Source organism: Contarinia nasturtii, unplaced genomic scaffold (genome assembly GCF_009176525.2).
Source record: "Contarinia nasturtii isolate CC-2019 unplaced genomic scaffold, AAFC_CNas_1.1 Cnas_scaffold_1371, whole genome shotgun sequence".
Taxonomy (NCBI): Eukaryota; Metazoa; Arthropoda; class Insecta; order Diptera; family Cecidomyiidae; genus Contarinia; species Contarinia nasturtii.
The window spans coordinates 217,863-235,950 of NW_022198708.1; the positions used below are offsets into that span (position 1 = coordinate 217,863).

Below are 18,088 nucleotides of genomic sequence, written 5' to 3' on the forward strand. Positions count from 1 at the left end.
GGAATCACATATACTTTTCCAGTGGCAAACGGCTTATTTTCACACGCTGTGTGTGATTTAATTGACATTATTGAGCTTTATTCAAACAACATTGTGCAATGAACACTCAAATGAGATGATACAGTCTTCGTAATCGTTTATCAATAAATTTGTACAAGCAATATTCGTTCTGCCCCAAAAGAGAGAGAGAGAAAGAGAGAAAAGCAGAAATAAGCGCATTCAACAACAGCAACCACAATCAGCTTCAACAATAAACCGAAACAATGAATATAAATGTGGAGAGAAAAAAAAGTGCACGAAGAAATAGCAAAAGTAGCGACACATCAATGTATACTGTACAGGCAAAAATACAATGGAAAAAAGGAAAACAGCAATGAACAAGAATGGCATGAAAAGAAAATCACTATTTTCTGAGTATGCGAGCGAGGCCTTGACACTGAAGACGCTTTACTTCAGGTTGAGAGAGCGAAGAGATAATCAAACCAGATCTATTGTGTGCACCAAAAGTATTATATTCTTCTTAGCTCGTGTTTCTGTTTTCTTGCTCTGTTCTCATTCGGCGACAGTATACACACACACACACACCATCCCAGCGCATAGCTATTTTTGCTAATTTACCTTCGCTATGTTGAAATGAATTTTATGCTGCTGCCTCTCCTACAATGTATTCATATGAATTTTTATATGCAGATTAGACTGGCCATTGCATTGTCCATTTGATTGATGAATTTTGATAATATTTATTGTGAAATTTGTGATAATGTGATGTGGTATCTTTTAACGGCTCATTCGTATAATCATTTGATTAATCAATCTGATTTGTGCGGACGATCAGTTTAATTTTTGATCCATTGTTTGCTTTATCATAAAAACATAATAATACAAGGTCTTCAATATAGACTGTTGTTGTTGATGTTTTTTTTTTCTTTAATGGGATGCCCACAGCGTCTCGTCTAAAAAAGCATTCTTTTCGAATCAACCGAATCGATAATAGTTGTAATTATAATAAATGCTTTTTAGTCACATGTTTTCATCTTTTTCTCGCTCTAATAAAATCACATCTGGAACAAAGCCAAGATTCGTTGCGTTGAAAATACATGATGGAATTTACGCAATTTGTCAATATAAATATATTCTCATATAATTTGCACACATTAAACCCATGTTAAACTAACCATTCTTCATGGAATAATACGGTAAAGATTACTTCACATTTCTGGTAAAAAATATTTTTGTTAACTGTATCTATGCTGGACTTGAAATTTATTGCAAAAAATACGAATTTTGTAAACTATTCTGAGAATCCATGTTAAATTACATATATGCTTTAAGTGTTGTTGTTTTTTTTTTCGAAAATTTGAGTTTTTAATACCTTTTTTTCAGTTTAAAATGTAATAAGGACTTGCAAAAATATTTTGCAGTTAAAGGCTGAAAGCCTGATTAATTCTTTTTTTTTGAATAATTTACATCGTCCAAGTAGGAAGACTTTCACACAATAAATTAATTAAAATATGCTTCTTTTGTTGGAATAATTTACAAAAGAGCGTTTGGGTTCATTAAACTTAATTAATACAACATTCTATCCATGTGATGTGTTCACTGTCAAGAGTGAACAGTTAATCAAAAATGTAACAGAGACTGAAAGAGATGAGTGCGGTCGAATCGGGCATATCAAATTCACCATGTTGTCACATGTGAAGTTCGGTCGTTTATTTTTTATGTGGCCAACAACCGATATGTTCCAAATTTTTCTTAGCTGTAAAGCCTATGTATGTAACAGTAAAAAAAATCATGTTTGTTTTTTCATTCTTTATTTCTGATTACAATCTGAGCAAAACAATTTTCGTATCATATAATTCGCACATTAGTGTTTCTTTTTATTTATTTATTTCATTTTTTTTTTTTTTTGCTTCTTCCATAAAAATGTTTACTCGTTGGTGTACGATACGATAGCCAGCATTTATGACCACTGTTTACTGCAACTAAGGTTAATGTATTTGTTATACAAATCGAAATGATTTTGTTGTGTCATACAAAAACTGTGATAATCAATGAATCAACTAATTTCTAAGAAGCTCAAATGAATTTTAAAGTAATCGAAATATTGCAGTTCGTAGGTATGAATGAAAAATAAAGCAAACATATACAATTCAAATCGTTTTTGTTGTTATTTTCATATTAGATTCGTCTTTTTTGGTTTTTATTTCAAATTAGGCGAAATTTCTCTGTCTCTCCCTGTCAAAATTTTCAATTCGGTTAAGAAAAAAAAAACGGAGAAACGAAAATATGAATATGATTGAATTTTGTAAAAGAATGAGGGGAAAAAATTATTAATTAGCGCTTTAAAATTGTTTCGTTGACAGTTCGGGCGCAATGCATACACAATATGGTTAATTATGTTTTAAGCATTTTTATCTTCCTCCATCGGTGTATTGTCCTGTTTAGATTCATCGGATTTCTCTTTCTTTTCTGCATTTTTGGCATTCGAACCGGCACTTTTTTCCAGTGCCTTGACAAATTGTTCTAAATCGCCTGTATTTGCTGCGGCAATTGCTTCCGAATTTAATTGAAATTGCGATACAACTGGACCCAATTGACCCGACTGCAATGCGGTCGAAAAAGATGACAATGCTTGTCGAAATTGCGGCGATTGAATTGTATCTTTCAATTGCTTTTTATCATTGTCGGATGATTCAATTGTTGGTAAATGCGCTACTAGTCTACCTGTAAATATTCAATTCATTAATTGAACGCCTGATAAGTACAATGCAATATTCAACGAAAATCAAATTATAAATGAATTTACTTCGTTCGCCTTCGCTTGCAGTAATTTTATCTAGTGCTTCGGTATTTATTGCACTAGCTAAATCGATGTTTCGCCCACTGCCACCAGCTGCACCCTCACCGCCCGATTGTAATCCGGATAGGAAGTTCTGCAAGTCCGATAAGAGCACCTTTTGTCCAGTACCCGAAGTAGTGCCACTTTCATCTTCTTGTCCATTTCTTCGACTTGAGGCGGTTGTGGTTTTTTTCGGCGCTTGCGGAACCTGCCAAAAATACAACATAAAGAAAAATCACGTTTTATTTGACGGTGGCGAAATAAAAACAATGAGATGGGAAGTAAAGAATTTACATTCGATGCAACGGTTGATGTAGCTGGAGTTGTTGGTGAATTTGAACTGGCGGCTGTCGAGCCAGATGTACGATTCCCTTGACTTCCCGATCGTGGTGTTGATGAACTGTCAGACGAACGGCTGAAATATAAATCGTAAAAATAAGCCCACATTGTCAAAAAAAAATCGAAGATAAATCGCTTACTTTATTGAGCCTAAAATATTACTCAGTCCACCCATTTGGCCAACGCCGCCAAACAATTGCAACAATTGTTGTTGTGACATATTGTTCAGCATATATGACAAATCATTTCCATCGCTGTTGCTATTTCCGCCACTACGATTGCTCGATAAACTATTGACCGATGGTGGATTATTCATAACATCGTTAATGCGTCGGCACCATTCCTCGTCTTTGTCTGCTTTTGGCTCTTGCATCCAGAAAAATAAACGGGCCGATGTTGATTTGAATTTAAGCAAATAAACACGTCCAGTTTTGCATTGTTCAACACGTTTGAACTCACAATCGTCGGGAAAAATGATTAAATCATCTTCGACTTTGTTTGTGGTGCGATTTTTCCAACAAAAATGAATCAAACCATCATCAGCTTGATACACATATAGTAAACCTTTGCGTGTGTCCGGATGTACCATTTTGCCAACCATTGTCATTCGACCAGCACGGAACTCCACCAAGTGACGATTACCGCCCGACGACCCTGGCAACGAACTATTATTCCCTATACAGTCCCAAGTGAACGTGAAAATTTCAAAAAAAAAAAAAAAAACAATAACATTATTATCATTTCGATAAAATTTATATCAACAATGTCCAGTATCTTTGCTATTTACTCAAATTTAATGTCGTACTTACCAAATATCGGACCAGCCATTTTAGATATTTTTATTATTAAATTATAAAAACAACACTCGCCCCACAACAAAAATCACACAATTTTTTTTTTAATATTTTTCAATCACCAACTCGATTGCAATGAACGACCAACGAAATGTTCAGAACAACGTAAATTGTTTATAATTCTTTTGTTTCGTTGTACATTCAATTGTGAAATGTCTTTGATTTACTTCGACTTTCTTTCAAAACTTGCAAATCATCGATGATATTGCCTCGCTTTCATACAGAACACCAATTCACTATTCACCACTAATTCATCTGTCAAACTGTACTAAATTGACATAAACAAAAGCAACGTAATAAACTACGTTCATAACCAATACAACCGTGTTGTTTGTGGTGAATTTGATTTCATATTGAACTGCGATTGATAATTGATTTTGAAGAAATGTGCATTCGGTCAAAATGATTTCATTTTTGTGGTGACATTATTGATTTTAAAAGTGAAAAATCAAATCATTTGTTTGTGTTTCGAATTTAAAAACTATTCTCAACATCGATTAGTGTGAATTACAACTGGCGCCACACTGTGAGCAAATGGCGTATTATACTATTATGTACATTTGGTGCAAAATCAAACTACAAAATTATTTGAAGAAAAAACTATAAACATCACAAAATATATGGAAAATATTATTTTATTAACATTTAAATATATCATTACGTTTGTATTTACAAAATAAACTAAAATATTTAATTTAATTCAGTAGTTTATCTTATTCGAAAAGTGTTTTTTTTTTAACTTGTCATTCTTCTTGCAATACAAAAATCCATTAAGATTATTATAACTTATCTCAATAAGATTTTTTCGTTTTGGTTAACTAAAAAAGAAATTGATTTAGTCGGTTTAATGCTGAGCTCATAAAATCATCTTCTAAATGATTTTTTTTCAGCGATGAAAAATTGTGGTAAATGTCTTACATCCACACAGAGGATTCAATCAAATTGATCGGCACACATTAATCACATGCATTTACCAAAGTGGCAAAAAAAACTGTTGATACAATAATTCCGATCATATGATTCTTGGTGGATTTTCGCCGCAATTCGATTAAACTGCCCTCACATACATACATTTTCGTAAATTTAATATTTGTTGTTGTTGCTTTTTTTTGCCGTAAAAGGTAAAATCAAATAAATTAATAAAGATTTAAAAACTAATAATCGTCTTTTCCCATGACCTTATCTATCCAAGACACGAATTTCTGAATATTTGTATAAACTCCGGGTACTGTAATAAACGATTAAACATTAGTTGCGGATGAGAAGACGTTTTTTTAAATAAAAATATTTTTGGATGTACTTACAGTGTTCACGTCCGCACCCAATACCCTAAAGATAAAAGAAAATAGTGAGTTAGACGCTTTTTTTTTTAAACAAAAAATTAAAATGGTAACTTACCCATGAAACAAGGCCAATCAGTGTTTTTCTTCCATCCAATGAAATTGTTAGAGGTCCTCCGGAGTCGCCCTGACAACTATCGCGACCTCCCTAAAAAAAATTAAAAAAAAACCGAAACGATAAAATAAAATCTCATAAAAATGAAATGAGTTTATTACCTCTTTGTATCCGGCGCAAAGGAATACATCGTGTATAGTTTCCCGTCGACCAGCTGCTCGGAACCATCGCTGGCAACGATCATTCGATATAACTTCTACATCGACTTCCTACACAGAAATCATTTTTTTTTTATTAACGATTTTATTTTTCTTATGGATTATGCTGATATTACCTGCAAAACAGACGGAACAGTGCTTTGGCCGTGGCGTGTACGGCCCCACCCAGCAACGGTTGCCTTTTTACCAATAAGTTTGGAAGTTTTTGGTGGTAAACAGACCGGTAGAATGTGTTGTTTAAATACTACATTGCGATCAAGTTTTACTAATGCAACATCATTTTGAAAATCAGTTGGCGAATAATTTGGATGCACTTCCTTCCGTTCAATGCTATACTCTTCATGATTTAGTCTCTCATCCGCGTCTCTAACGTCCCATTCTCCCAATCGTACTTTCATATTTGCATTTGGCGTTGTGGCGACACTATAATAAAAAGAAATTATCATTTTATAATTATGATTTAATGGCGCCGACAAATACAAAGCCAAACAATAGAACTGTTGAATGCATTTACATACCAGTGAGCTGCAGTAACCACCCAACGGTTAGAGACCAAAGCACCGCCACAGCTAAGCTTTCGCGTTAAAAAACCCGATTTAATTAAAGCCGCTTGCCATGGATGACTTCCAAATGATGTTGAATGCCCACCAACAATACGATTTGCCCTTGTGTACAGTTCACCACAGCCTATAAAAACAATTGAACGACATCCATGAAATTGGTGGCTAAACAATTTAAATTGTATTTATATTGTGTGATTTAAGCGTTATAGTATGCGTTGCATAAGATGTGAATAACAAAACGGTGCTGATCGACTCAAAGCATTTTATATTTAGATGTGTGTGTATGTGTGTATATGTGCGAAGACATGTGCATTTTCTACAGTTTACTTTAGCATATACATTTTGTTTGCAGAGAAAAACATAAATGGTGAGATACAGTTGCGAGAAAACAAAAAGAAAAATAAGAAAAGAAAGAAGAAAAAAAAAAAAACGAAAGAAAAGTGTGCCCCCCGTAGAAAAATAATAAAAGACAAAATAAAAGTCAAGCATCATTTCAATGACGAAGAGCATTTAAAAATGTGATTTTATGAAAAATACCCTGAAAGGGGCGATAATCGGTGTCTGCATGCGATGTTGTTGGTTTATTGGCAAAATCACCGCCGAAATTGTTATTGTGACTGAAAACGGCCGCCTCGGCATCTGAACCAAAACCATCATCATTGTCGACGATGCCAAAATGCTCGTCCGGATGAACTAATGGATAAAATGAAATTTGATTTGTTTCATGTTCCCAGGATGTTGAAGGACGATGGTGATTTTGTTGTTGGTCATGATGATTATTGAATGTGTTTGTATTTGTTGTTGAAGTGGTTGAAGGTTTTGCTGGTTTGGGATATGTATAAAATGGTTTGTATGGACGGGGACGTTCGGTGGTTGTTGTTGGATTTGGAGGGTAGTAACCAAGAAGATGGATTACATCACCTGTGGAATTTTTGTTTGTGTGTTTCAGTTCATCGATTAATTGCAGTTTCTTGACTTATTTCAATTTTCTAATTATACTAATTGATTTAAAATTATCACTCTTTAGCGTTCAGTCCCACAACTCTGTCAATATTGCGATTTCTATTTTCGTGGTTATTATTACACGTGTGTTGAGGAGAGAATGGATTCTCTTTTCATTTCATGCTGATTATTTCTTTTCACTCAACCGATTAAGTGGTTTTTCTTACACAGAATTTTTTTTTCATTTCAACGTCTCGGTTATGTGACTAATTGAAGTGTTTACAACGAAGATTGATGTATAGTTAACATTAGCTAACTTGCAGCCCAAAACAATGCGCGTTCAAATACTCAATTACATTATTAGCTGATAACTCACCGAGAGTCTCACTTCGTCTTTTTTTATTTATGTGGAAGTGTGTTTGTTGCACATTCTTTTTTTATGTGATTTTATTTATAGTTTTCACTTTTCTTCAACATTGACGAATGGTGTTACTGCGTGCTTGGTTTCAATACTGAATTTATCTCAAGTGATAGTAAACCAAAGTTATAACAACAACAAATGACTTATATGGGCAACAAAACGTTTTTTAATGGACCTTTGCCTGCTTCGAACGAAACAAAAATGTAATAAAAAAAAGCAAAAGTGCACAATTGTAAAGACATGAAGCGGAAATCAATCGTTTTTATTCGTCTCATTCTTTCTCCGTGGTGTGAGTGCGTAGTTGAAAAGTTCACCGGATACCATTGCTCTAATGCAATTAGACTGTCTCGAGTTTTCTCTTTGATTGACCTAGTAATCTGAATCTCAATAAGATTGGGTCACACAATTACCACACTCGTATTCATCAATCATCACTTTTCCACACAGTTATCAATTCCATATGAAAATAAAAATCTAACTGAAATCTACTAATAAAAGATCATAGCTAACTGAATAAAATCGGCGCTTTAAAACGTTAAGATCAATTCTGATTTGAAATATTTTCTACTTTCTTGCATTTTTCAGAGCTGTTACTGGCACCGCAGAAGTGCGGACACTAGTGGGTACGTGCACTTAATCCATATCTTTTTTAAGGTGCCGCACCTAAATACAAGGAGGAGTGACACTCAAAAGAAAAGTATCCACACCTCCACGGTGCCCATAACAACTCTGGCTTTTTTAGTAACTTTTGCGGGATTTTGTTTGAAATTAGTCGACGGAATTTACATTTATTTGTATAAATTTTTTGCACATCTTACACGACGGCTTTCGGAAAAAGTGAAAGAATGAAAAATTCATTGAACTTTACAATGACTTTTGATTTATCTCTTTGTTCAACAAACTTGTCAATATCGCAAAAAACAAAACTCGACAAAAAACCCAAATTGAAAAATGTTCGATTTACTTTAAATCGAATTTCCATATATACGTTGGTGTTGTCGGGAGAAAATTCAAAGGGAACACATTAAATTCAAATCAAATGAACATTGTTGTACTTACTTGCATTCTGTACCAATCCCGAGGATGACGATTCTTGATGTAAGTCCTTATCGACACAGCACGACCAAATCATTCCACCTGAACACGAATCCACGGGTTTTCCGCCAGCTAAAACGCATGATATGCTCAAACCACATTCAAAGCGTCGACCTTTGTATTTGCACGTTTGTGGTATCACTGGAGAAGAGCACGAACCGCATAGTAGAAAAAATTAAAATAAAACAAAAAAAAAATGAACAAAGATGTTGAAACAATGAACTTTGATAAAATTAAAAAGAGAAGAAAAAAAAACAACATATAAATTGAGACGTAAAATAAATATGTGGTAAATGAATGCGGTGTCAGATTCGCCAAGTAATTTGAAAGATGTGCTAAGGGGGAAAAACGATCTTATATAATGTGATGCGGATTGTATTAATTCATTTAATTCACAGCTCGTCTCGCAAACTTAATTTCACTTCCTGTCCACAAGAGACGCAAAGTCACCATTAAAGAAATTAAAGCATTTTGGGAAAGTATACAATCATTTCGAATTTTCACTACCATACTGTTTTCAATACGATTCGAACATCAAACTATCTAATGGTACCGAACATGTAATATGGTCGATCTATTTGCGATTTCTTTGGCGCGAATTTCTAATCGTGGTGTCTTGTGTTATTTGTTGTTATTACTTAAGTACACATATACTTTTTATTTACATTTATATAATTCAAACATTGAACTTGCTTGGTCGCATACACTCACACATAGTCGCATTCGAAGCGGTTAGCCAAACAACAACGAATACACGATTATCGACAAAATTGAGGCACTTAGTGATTCTACCAGTCATTGTACGATGATTGAGTGTGCGCTTATGCAAACGAGCAATTGCAATTGCAGTTTTTATTTCGTTCGTTCGTTCACAATTTATACTTGATGCTTATGTTTATGATTATATTTCATATATTTTGATGAATATATCTTTGTCTGAGCACAAGCAGTGCCATCAAGAGAAAAAGTGATAGAAATGAAATGTTGCTATGTTAGAGCATATTCAAAAGGTATTGTGGACGCTTTGATGAACACCATGGCAATTCAATCAGAGGATAATCGTCAAGCTATTATTCAATTTGTAACAAGCGAAATGAGAAAGAGTCAAGCATCTCTTTCATTCAGCCAAGATTTAGATCATTCATGTGAAATACGAAAAAGAAATTACTTAATATACATTTGAATTTTATAAAATAAAATAAGTTTGCACGCATAATAGTCATTTTGCTTTGAATGATTTGGGGAGAAAGAGAGAGAGAGAGAAAGGAAAACAAGATGTAAAACAATCAAAGTCATCAAAAGAGATGGACAAATCTGAGAACCATGTGATTGCGTTCACCCACAGAGCCAAAGAAACGTCTAAACATGGAGAAAGAAAATACAATCCCATAAAAAAATTGCGTAATATTTGCAAATAGATTAACTATTCTTCGTCCAACATTATTATGCATTCGAACCAAATGCGGCTAACAAGTTCGAGGCATTGAATTGGATATGTATGTGATTTTCTGATTTTCAGAAAGAAAAAGCATTGCGCCGATATGATGGGAAAATCACACAGTGATGACGATTTCTTTCACTCTTTTACCCATTATTAGCGTTCACATCCAAATTGTATTCGATCATGAAGCATTTCATTAACAGTGATGACAAACAAAAACAAAAGCATGCTTAACAAATATTGAGCGAATTTTATACGTAACGAAAACAAAGTGAGAGAGAGAGAGAGAGAGAGAGAGAGAGGGAAAAAAACAACGTCAACATACTTTCATAACTATGAACCGTGCCGCGTGCAGCGGTTTCATTCAAATGAAATTTTCGCTCCGTTTTAGTTTTTCTCTTTTCTCAGTTTTAGAAGGAAATGAATTTATCGACAAATGCTCATCACAAATGCCCAAGTGATCGAATGCATGATAAATTACATAATTTGCCTTTGAAGCTAAGCACATCCAAATCTATGTTGACTCAAAATTATACTTATTCACTACGATTTGAATCTTTCATTGGATATGTTTTAAACGATTTAATCAGGTGTTTCTTTTGTAATTTAATTGTCAGATGTTTGGTGTTGAACCCGATTTTTTCGACAGCTTTAGTCCAGACGAACATGCCACACATCATATTTTGGCAAGGTACATCGATTGTATGCAACCACAAACCAAACATGATGATGCATTTTTTTCAAAAGGATCCAACTACTTTGTGAAATTTCGTACTCTCTCGCATTTTGAATTCCTCACACGTGAGCAAACATTTAATTAATAATAACTATAAAAATGGCTGAAATCAGTTTTACATTAAAAAAAAAGAAAATTTTTTAATATTATTTTTCATTCAAAACAATTCTCTCTGGTGTCAACAATTTTCTTCTTTGAACAATCGAGTTTTTTTTTTGCTGTCGTATTAAAATAATGAATTTTCGCGCTTATTAACAATGACTAATAGGAAAATTAATGATTTTTGTGAAATTCGATTGGTGTCTAACTCTAAACTATGTCACTTATATATATATGCGTATCTGCAACACCTCCGTGGTATAAATAATCGAAGAGTACATACTTCGTCCGAGGATATCCATAAGCGAATTTGAGGTGCCATAATAACTAGGTTGTCGTTTGCTGAGTGCTTCCAGAAGAAGTAACTCTTGCTCCTGTTGTATTGTTGGTCCAGCGATAACAACGCTGAATTTGAGGCAAACATTCAAACACAATAGGAATATCACAGATTTTATTTGGAAAATTTTATGATGTACTGAGAAATGGGATTTAATTAAATCAGGCACTAATATGAACATTGTTGTTAATTTTGTTGTTGTTGTTGTTATAAACACTTTACACATGTGCACGCACTCGTTGCATAAAGACACGAAATGGATTGAAAATGTTGGACCAAAATCCACAACCGATTCTCAACCACGATTTGACTCTCAATGAGTAACTATCACTAAATGAATTGTATATTGTTTTTCATTGCATTGCATCGAACATATTTGCATTCTCATTCAGAATAAATAATTCCGGCAAATCTTTTTAAAAGAAACTAAAAAGTCCACTATCTATATGCAGCAGCTCAATTAAGTTTTAATAATTTTCACTTTCAATTCGATGATAAAACGTCATTCAATGATGATGATTTTTTTCAATGATATCAATTATATGCGCGAAAAAAGTGCACGAAGACAAATAATAAAATTTTGTGAAATAATTCCAAAAAATTCGTTGCAAATGTCTTCGATCGACTTTATAAATAAACTAAATCCATCAACCGATTCAAAACGATACATAAACGTAAATAAAAAATGAAAGCGAAAACGGTACGAAATTTATCATCTGAACTATTCCACGGTTTCATATCAACTGAATTGAGTCGGAATCAACAGGCACCAAATGTGTGTGGCTTTGGTTGGATGGGATGCAGTGCACCTTAATAGCTCTCATTCAGTTGGATCGTTTCTCTCACACTGCGCTCTCTCCACACTGAATGCTAAAAAGTGAATTTTTTCGACGTAAAATTGTGAACATAGAAAAATGTGGAAAAAGCAAAAAAAAAAAACAACAACAACACACAAAATACTAACTTGTGCGCCCGTGAGTTCATTGTGTTTTTCTTTGCTTATTTTGTTTCTCTATTTCGTGTGTCGTTAGCCGAGAGTGCACATGCCGTATATAAGAAGTTGGCGGTGCGCGCCAAGCTATAACACGCAGAAAACTAGCTTAGAAAAAAACAAAATAAAAAAATCAAATTGAAGGCGACAAAGAGGAAAATCAAATGTTATGCTGGTGTATGCTTTCATTTATAGTGATTTTACTCTCTGTTGACACTGCCATGAATATGCGCCGTTGATCAGATGCTATTGCTATTGATCGTGAAGGAAACATAGGCCTATATCATGGCATCGTTGAATTTGACCAGAAAAAAAGCGACAGATAATTATATCGTGAAACGTTCAAAAGGAAAGTGAAACTTTTTTTATCATTTTATTACACTTGAATCTGCGTGAATCGAGACCAATTCAATCGAACCAGTTATTATATACTCAAATTGTTATAATAATCCTTATTCGTAATTATGCAGCTGCGTATAAAGTATATCCTGTGAGATTTAATGAGATAACAAATTCAAGTTTATCGTGCACCCAATAAAAGGTTAAATTTGAAAAAAATGATGTGGAGAAATTCCATCATTTTATTTTACAATCATCATGAATTGCATTTGGTGTTTGAATACAAAACAACTGAAGTCAGTGTTCGTTCTATAAATTCATTTGAATCTTGAGTGGCACATCGTCCAAATAGAATCATTATATGCAAATAGGAAAGTTTGAATAGAGATAAACGATGAAAAATAAAAAATAATCGATGTCTGCGCTCGAACTGGCGCATCGCAATGTTTTATGTATGCTTTCAAATGAATTTCTGCTTATCTTTTTAGCTAAATATGGAATCTCATCTGAATATGGTAGCAAAGCAGAAAATTATTTCAATTAAAATTATTTTATCGGTACGTTCATCCCGTGTAACGGATCAAAACACGCAGCTATGTCAACTTGATGGCAAAGACACACAAAAATCACTACATACTACCTTATATTTATTTACAATTTTAATTATTGTTGTATGTAGCGCACTCGTGCGCTCGAACTGATTTGATACTAGAGACTAAGCGACCAAGTGGGTCGTGTCAAGATCACATCTCTTTTTCTGACTTTTAATATGTCATTTTATGAATTGTGTCGAATATTTTCTTATTAAAAACATGCATACGTATATGTGTATTAAACGGGCGTCAAATTGAGTTTTACTCATCGTTTTTGTCTCTCAAAAAAATAAACATAATAATTACAAACTTATATTATACTTAAATATACTTAAATATGTTGTTGATCTTCAAAAAAGGTAAAATGTTGAGTTTAATATCTGATGACAATGAATTAAAGATATGGTAGAAATGATGACACCTAGCGAGAATGATGTTGAATGAAAAAACCGTCTAGTTGACTTTCTTGTTGAATTGGAAAATGATTCATAGATCTATTTTTGTGCACAACAACCGAAAAATGTAGAGTACAGAGTCAGAAGCAATTCGAACTCAAAGCGTGTGCAAACGTTTAATATGCATATCAATATAGACGCGGCGTCAACATGAAATGTGTACAGAAGAAGAAAAGAAAAGAAGAAACTAGAAAAAAGAGAAATGAAAAGAATAAGACAAACGGAAGAAAGAAGAAAAGTCTTTACGGCAGCCCATTCGCAAGATAATTTTCAAGTAAAAGTTGTTGAACGATAAAATGTTTATTGCAAGCACCCGACAAAGATTCAATGTTGGTCACAGATTTCAATGGCCACTCAAAATACCAACGAAAGAAATGAAACCAACTCTAATTCTAATAGAAATTTTGGGTTTTTTGTTTGGCTTTTTTTATTTATTGTGGCTTAGACACAGGTCACAGTGTTATGGTGCATTTTTTGATATTTAGAAAACAAAACGCGATTCATTTGTTCACGTACATGGTGTGAGAGAAAGAAAATGACAACGTGATGACACTGTCGACAAAACACCATAAATTTCTCGCATATTTCTCCCTCATCACACGCCTATTTTACCATTCGCCATTAAGATTAAAATTGCGAACAATGAAATGATTAGTTTCTGCTCAAGAAGACAAAACATCTGTGCTTGCTCTGGTTTCTAAATTACTTAAGTCATCATTAATACCATTTGTTAGGTGCGAAAGCGTTTGAGCGCGCGCACACGCCCATTCGCAATTCGAAAGAGAAAGAAAAGTAAAAACGCAGTCACAGATGGCGATCGCATGATGTATACTCATATAGATGTTTATGATCTTTAAAAAAAATCACGTATTTTGCGCCCGTTTTAGCTTTGAATTTCATACGGTCACATTTGCCAATTATTTAGAAACAACAACATACGATAAGATGAACATGATAAATCTTGCTGGTTTTAAAATTTTACTTTGGCTTTTTTTTAGTTGGAAATTTCTATTTCTAATTCGGCACTTTGTTTTTTGGGAGGCAATATAAATCGTCATGATCATTCAAATACTTACGCTCGAATTCGTCGAAAAATTTTGGTTCCTTCTTCATGACTTCAGCCAATGCCTCTGCATCGGTATAATTAAGTTTCGTGATGATTTCGTTTTTGTTTGGTGTTTCATTTTGTTTCTCATGGATTTGATCCAAATGTTGTTTGAAATAGTGATGATCACTCTGATAACTTTTGCCAAAGCAAATGCATATCCAAACATTTGATAGCATCGCTATTTTGAGCAATGCGGTGATATTCATTTTTTTTTTTGCTGTTGGCACTTTTAAATATTTTTCTTATAAGTTCTTTCGTTAGTTTGTCGAACAGTAGTCAGAAAATTGCAGACGCACATCTACTAGCCTAAATATCGCATAGAATGAGATCAATTGGTTTGTTCGCTTCGCGGTTTTTGTTTCTTGCTTGAAAATGTTTTGTCGCCAAAAAGCAATGAATTATTTCGAAATGCAGTTCGGTGGGGAAATCGTCAATTCAATTTTTTGAAAATGGAATTTCTTTCGTTTTTGTGGTGTGATTCGTACGTTTCGTTGTTTTTATTATTGAGCAATAGACAATCGAAGCTCACGGTTCAACTATCAGCGAACACACACCAAACACATATCATAATTTCACTTTCTAAGTTGATTGAAACAAGATTTCTTCGACTCAGGCGAACGTGCGAATGGTTGGGAGTGAACGAGCGAGCGAGCGAATGAGGTGGTGCGCGGATGAGTAAGCGAATGCATATATGTGTTGTCTGTGGATCGTTGTTGGGACGTGTTTGGATTACGCTAAATGCACACATGAACGTCTCCCTTCATAGTTTCAATGCTAAATGCTGTTCGCTTCGAAAGCAGATTCGGTGGATAGGTACAATTGTTTTTTTTCCTTTTGTTGTTTTTATATATATATTTTTAATTTCGCCAATATTATATTTTTGTAACACACTAACATCCAAAACTATTTTAGGAAATGGCGAGAAAAGAGCGAGAAATTGAAAACTCAAAAAATTGCTGAAGCGGTGGGAACCAAATTCTTCATATATACAACGGTTTTTTGTTGTTGTTTGTTTATATTTGTTTTCGTTGAAATCTATAAATGTTTTTTTGGTACTTGCGATGCCACTTTCATGATTTGAATTTTGCGGTAAACTGAGCACAAATATAAACGCTCACGCTCGCGCGCATATACACACAAACCACACACAGCAGCGTTTATTACAACCATATGATTGGCATCGTTTATCAATCAAATCGGTCTTTGTTTCACGAAACGGTACTGCGGCTGAATTTTTTTTAACACATTTCCACGCAAAACGTTTAACGATTGCAAGGGCAATGCCAATGCAGTAGCCGACCGAGTACGGTAAATGGTTCAATATCTTGTTGAGAGTGTTTGATGATGCTGTGGTGCATGTAATTGCTGCTGTTATCGTGATTTGTAGATTTTTCCGCATTCACCGTATATTTGTTTAATGAGCAATAACGATCAATGAGTTTCGCCGATTGAACCAATTTCAATAGAAACAATATAACCGATTTACTGCAATTTCATCAAGTCCATTGGCCTATACGCGCTCAATTATAACGGATAATGGAACACAATTCTACCGTGGCTCATTCTTAATATAACACTTTCATTGTTTTTCACCCACTCGCGTTCATTTCAATTAATGTGAATTTTGATATTTGATTTTTCTTGAACTTGGCCGTTCTCTGGAAAATGTGGAAAATGTTGTTCGTAGGCACAGTGCTTGTCTTGCGGGTAAGACTATCGAATTTGAACTGATATTCAAAAAAAATGCGCAACGATTCGAAAGTATCGAAATTGGTTTTGTGTGTCGGCGATGGCGGTTGCCGCTTGTGTGCCTTTTGCTATCAATGGGACCTGTGTGTTGTGCGTATCGATTTTCTACATACGATTTACTCTTTTTATTTTGTGTGTTTTTTTTCTGTTGTTATTGTCGTCGTCATCATCATCATCATTCGTTCGAGTATCAAATTGGCTTTGGTATGATTTTATTGTTATTGAGGTGTATATATATATTTTAATGAAACCGCATTCACCACATGTGATTGCGACTTCGATTTCATTCCGTTTCGTTCAATACAAGTGTTTGAATATATTAACTTGATCTTTCGTACCTTTAGCAAAGTTTTGTGCCAGAAGTCGACCGTCACCAGCACCACATACGAAATCTAACTCAATCAATGAAATGGAAACAAGCATAAAATGAAATTGAACGAAGAAATGAGCCAAAAGCGTAATGCCAATATAACATGCTTAATAATGTGATAAAAGTTGCTGAATGGACACGATCGTGTTTTCTCTCTCTCTTTCTCTTCATCTTCTCACTCACCGAGATGTAAATTCAGTTATACAGCCAGATATTTGCCCGATCGAAGAAACGATTGTACATTTTCTTTTTTCTTTTCTTTGCCGCATTTAACAAACAATCAGATTTATATATTTCGGACCGAAATACACAGAACTGAAGAGAGAAAGAAAGAAAAATATGCCGATCAAATCAATAAATTTTTCTTTCTTTCAATTGATCTTCTGGGCTTTTCACTTCCTACTGTTTACAGAAAACACATTCACGAACGCGTTAAAAACTGGTTCAATCGTACTCTAGACGGCCATCATTAATCGATGCATTTCACTTGACAATACACTGAGCTTCTTCAAACATCTCTTCGTCATATATTGACAACGAATTTGGATTCCATTTATAATTAAAAGCAATAATTGTATGTCGAGGAAGTTACAAACCATTTCAATTAAATATACAACCAACACGAACCATTTCCAAATGTGGTGCGTGTATAAAATGTAATAATTAAAAAAATATATATATATGAACAACGAAAGTGTTTTTAATTTGCGTATTTATTAACTTGTTTGAACACATCCCAGACACCGTTCCGTCGACGAAACAAAAACGAAATGCAACAGCGCATTCCATTGATTTAGTTTCATTCATTGATACATTTACCACCTGTTAACAATTTTCGAAACTCGCATCAGTGAAAGATGTTAATCTTATGATGGAAAAAACCATGCTCACTTTTTCCACCTTATTCGAAAAACATATATACAATGTCTTTCAATTTTCGAATGTCTTCAATATTATTGAATCAATATTATTATCTACCCATTTCTCAAATCGATTTGAACGAAAACTTAGAAAAATCAAATGTATTCATTCTAAAATAAAATCCAGTTGAATTGTGATTTAGGTCAAAATGTCAACATTTATATACAATTTTTCGTTTTCGGTCATCAATGCATAATACTCTCAAATCATTTCGAAAGCGATTTAATTGAAACTGAAATATAGGCCTAATTGAAGAACGACCATCGAACGGACCAAAAAATAC

General features: G+C 33.9%; 2 protein-coding genes across 5 annotated transcripts; both read right to left on the reverse strand.

The window, feature by feature from the left end:
* Nucleotides 1-1,972: 1,972 nt before the first annotated feature.
* LOC116345860 (proteasomal ubiquitin receptor ADRM1 homolog) lies at nt 1,973-4,273 on the reverse strand. The gene is made up of 5 exons (XM_031775575.1): nt 3,988-4,273; nt 3,319-3,853; nt 3,134-3,254; nt 2,807-3,047; nt 1,973-2,724 (listed from the first exon to the last, which is right to left on the reverse strand). The coding sequence occupies exons 1-5, from the start codon at nt 4,004-4,006 to the stop codon at nt 2,402-2,404; spliced, it is 1,239 nt and encodes a 412-aa protein (XP_031631435.1). The 5' UTR covers nt 4,007-4,273; the 3' UTR covers nt 1,973-2,401.
* Nucleotides 4,274-4,779: 506 nt separating this feature from the next.
* LOC116345889 (serine proteinase stubble) lies at nt 4,780-16,553 on the reverse strand. 4 transcript variants are annotated; one of them, XM_031775618.1, is made up of 10 exons: nt 16,319-16,553; nt 14,734-15,071; nt 8,631-8,807; nt 6,746-6,901; nt 6,164-6,332; nt 5,762-6,068; nt 5,589-5,696; nt 5,431-5,520; nt 5,337-5,361; nt 4,780-5,260 (listed from the first exon to the last, which is right to left on the reverse strand). In XM_031775618.1, the coding sequence occupies exons 2-10, from the start codon at nt 14,969-14,971 to the stop codon at nt 5,187-5,189; spliced, it is 1,344 nt and encodes a 447-aa protein (XP_031631478.1). In that variant the 5' UTR covers nt 14,972-15,071; nt 16,319-16,553; the 3' UTR covers nt 4,780-5,186. The 4 variants fall into 4 exon arrangements, with proteins under 4 accessions (XP_031631478.1, XP_031631477.1, XP_031631480.1 ...); XM_031775617.1 differs by lacking the exons at nt 14,734-15,071; nt 16,319-16,553 and adding an exon at nt 11,226-11,787; XM_031775620.1 differs by lacking the exon at nt 6,746-6,901 and having other exon boundaries at nt 14,734-16,553.
* Nucleotides 16,554-18,088: the final 1,535 nt, after the last annotated feature.

Bases quoted from the DNA above. Each gene is read 5' to 3' on its own strand.
- LOC116345860 (XM_031775575.1), bottom strand. The intron at 3,255-3,318 runs GTAAGCGATTTA...TTTATATTTCAG, and splicing joins AATATTTTAGGCTCAATAAA to CCGTTCGTCTGACAGTTCAT. The intron at 2,725-2,806 runs GTAAATTCATTT...GAATATTTACAG, and splicing joins TGCAAGCGAAGGCGAACGAA to GTAGACTAGTAGCGCATTTA.
- LOC116345889 (XM_031775617.1), bottom strand. From the start codon at position 11,505: ATGTGTAAAGTGTTTATAACAACAACAACAACAAAATTAACAACAATG. The intron at 6,902-8,630 runs GTAAGTACAACA...TTTATCCATTAG, and splicing joins GGGATTGGTACAGAATGCAA to TTCATCCGGACGAGCATTTT. The intron at 5,697-5,761 runs GTAATATCAGCA...ATTTCTGTGTAG, and splicing joins CTGTTCCGTCTGTTTTGCAG to GAAGTCGATGTAGAAGTTAT.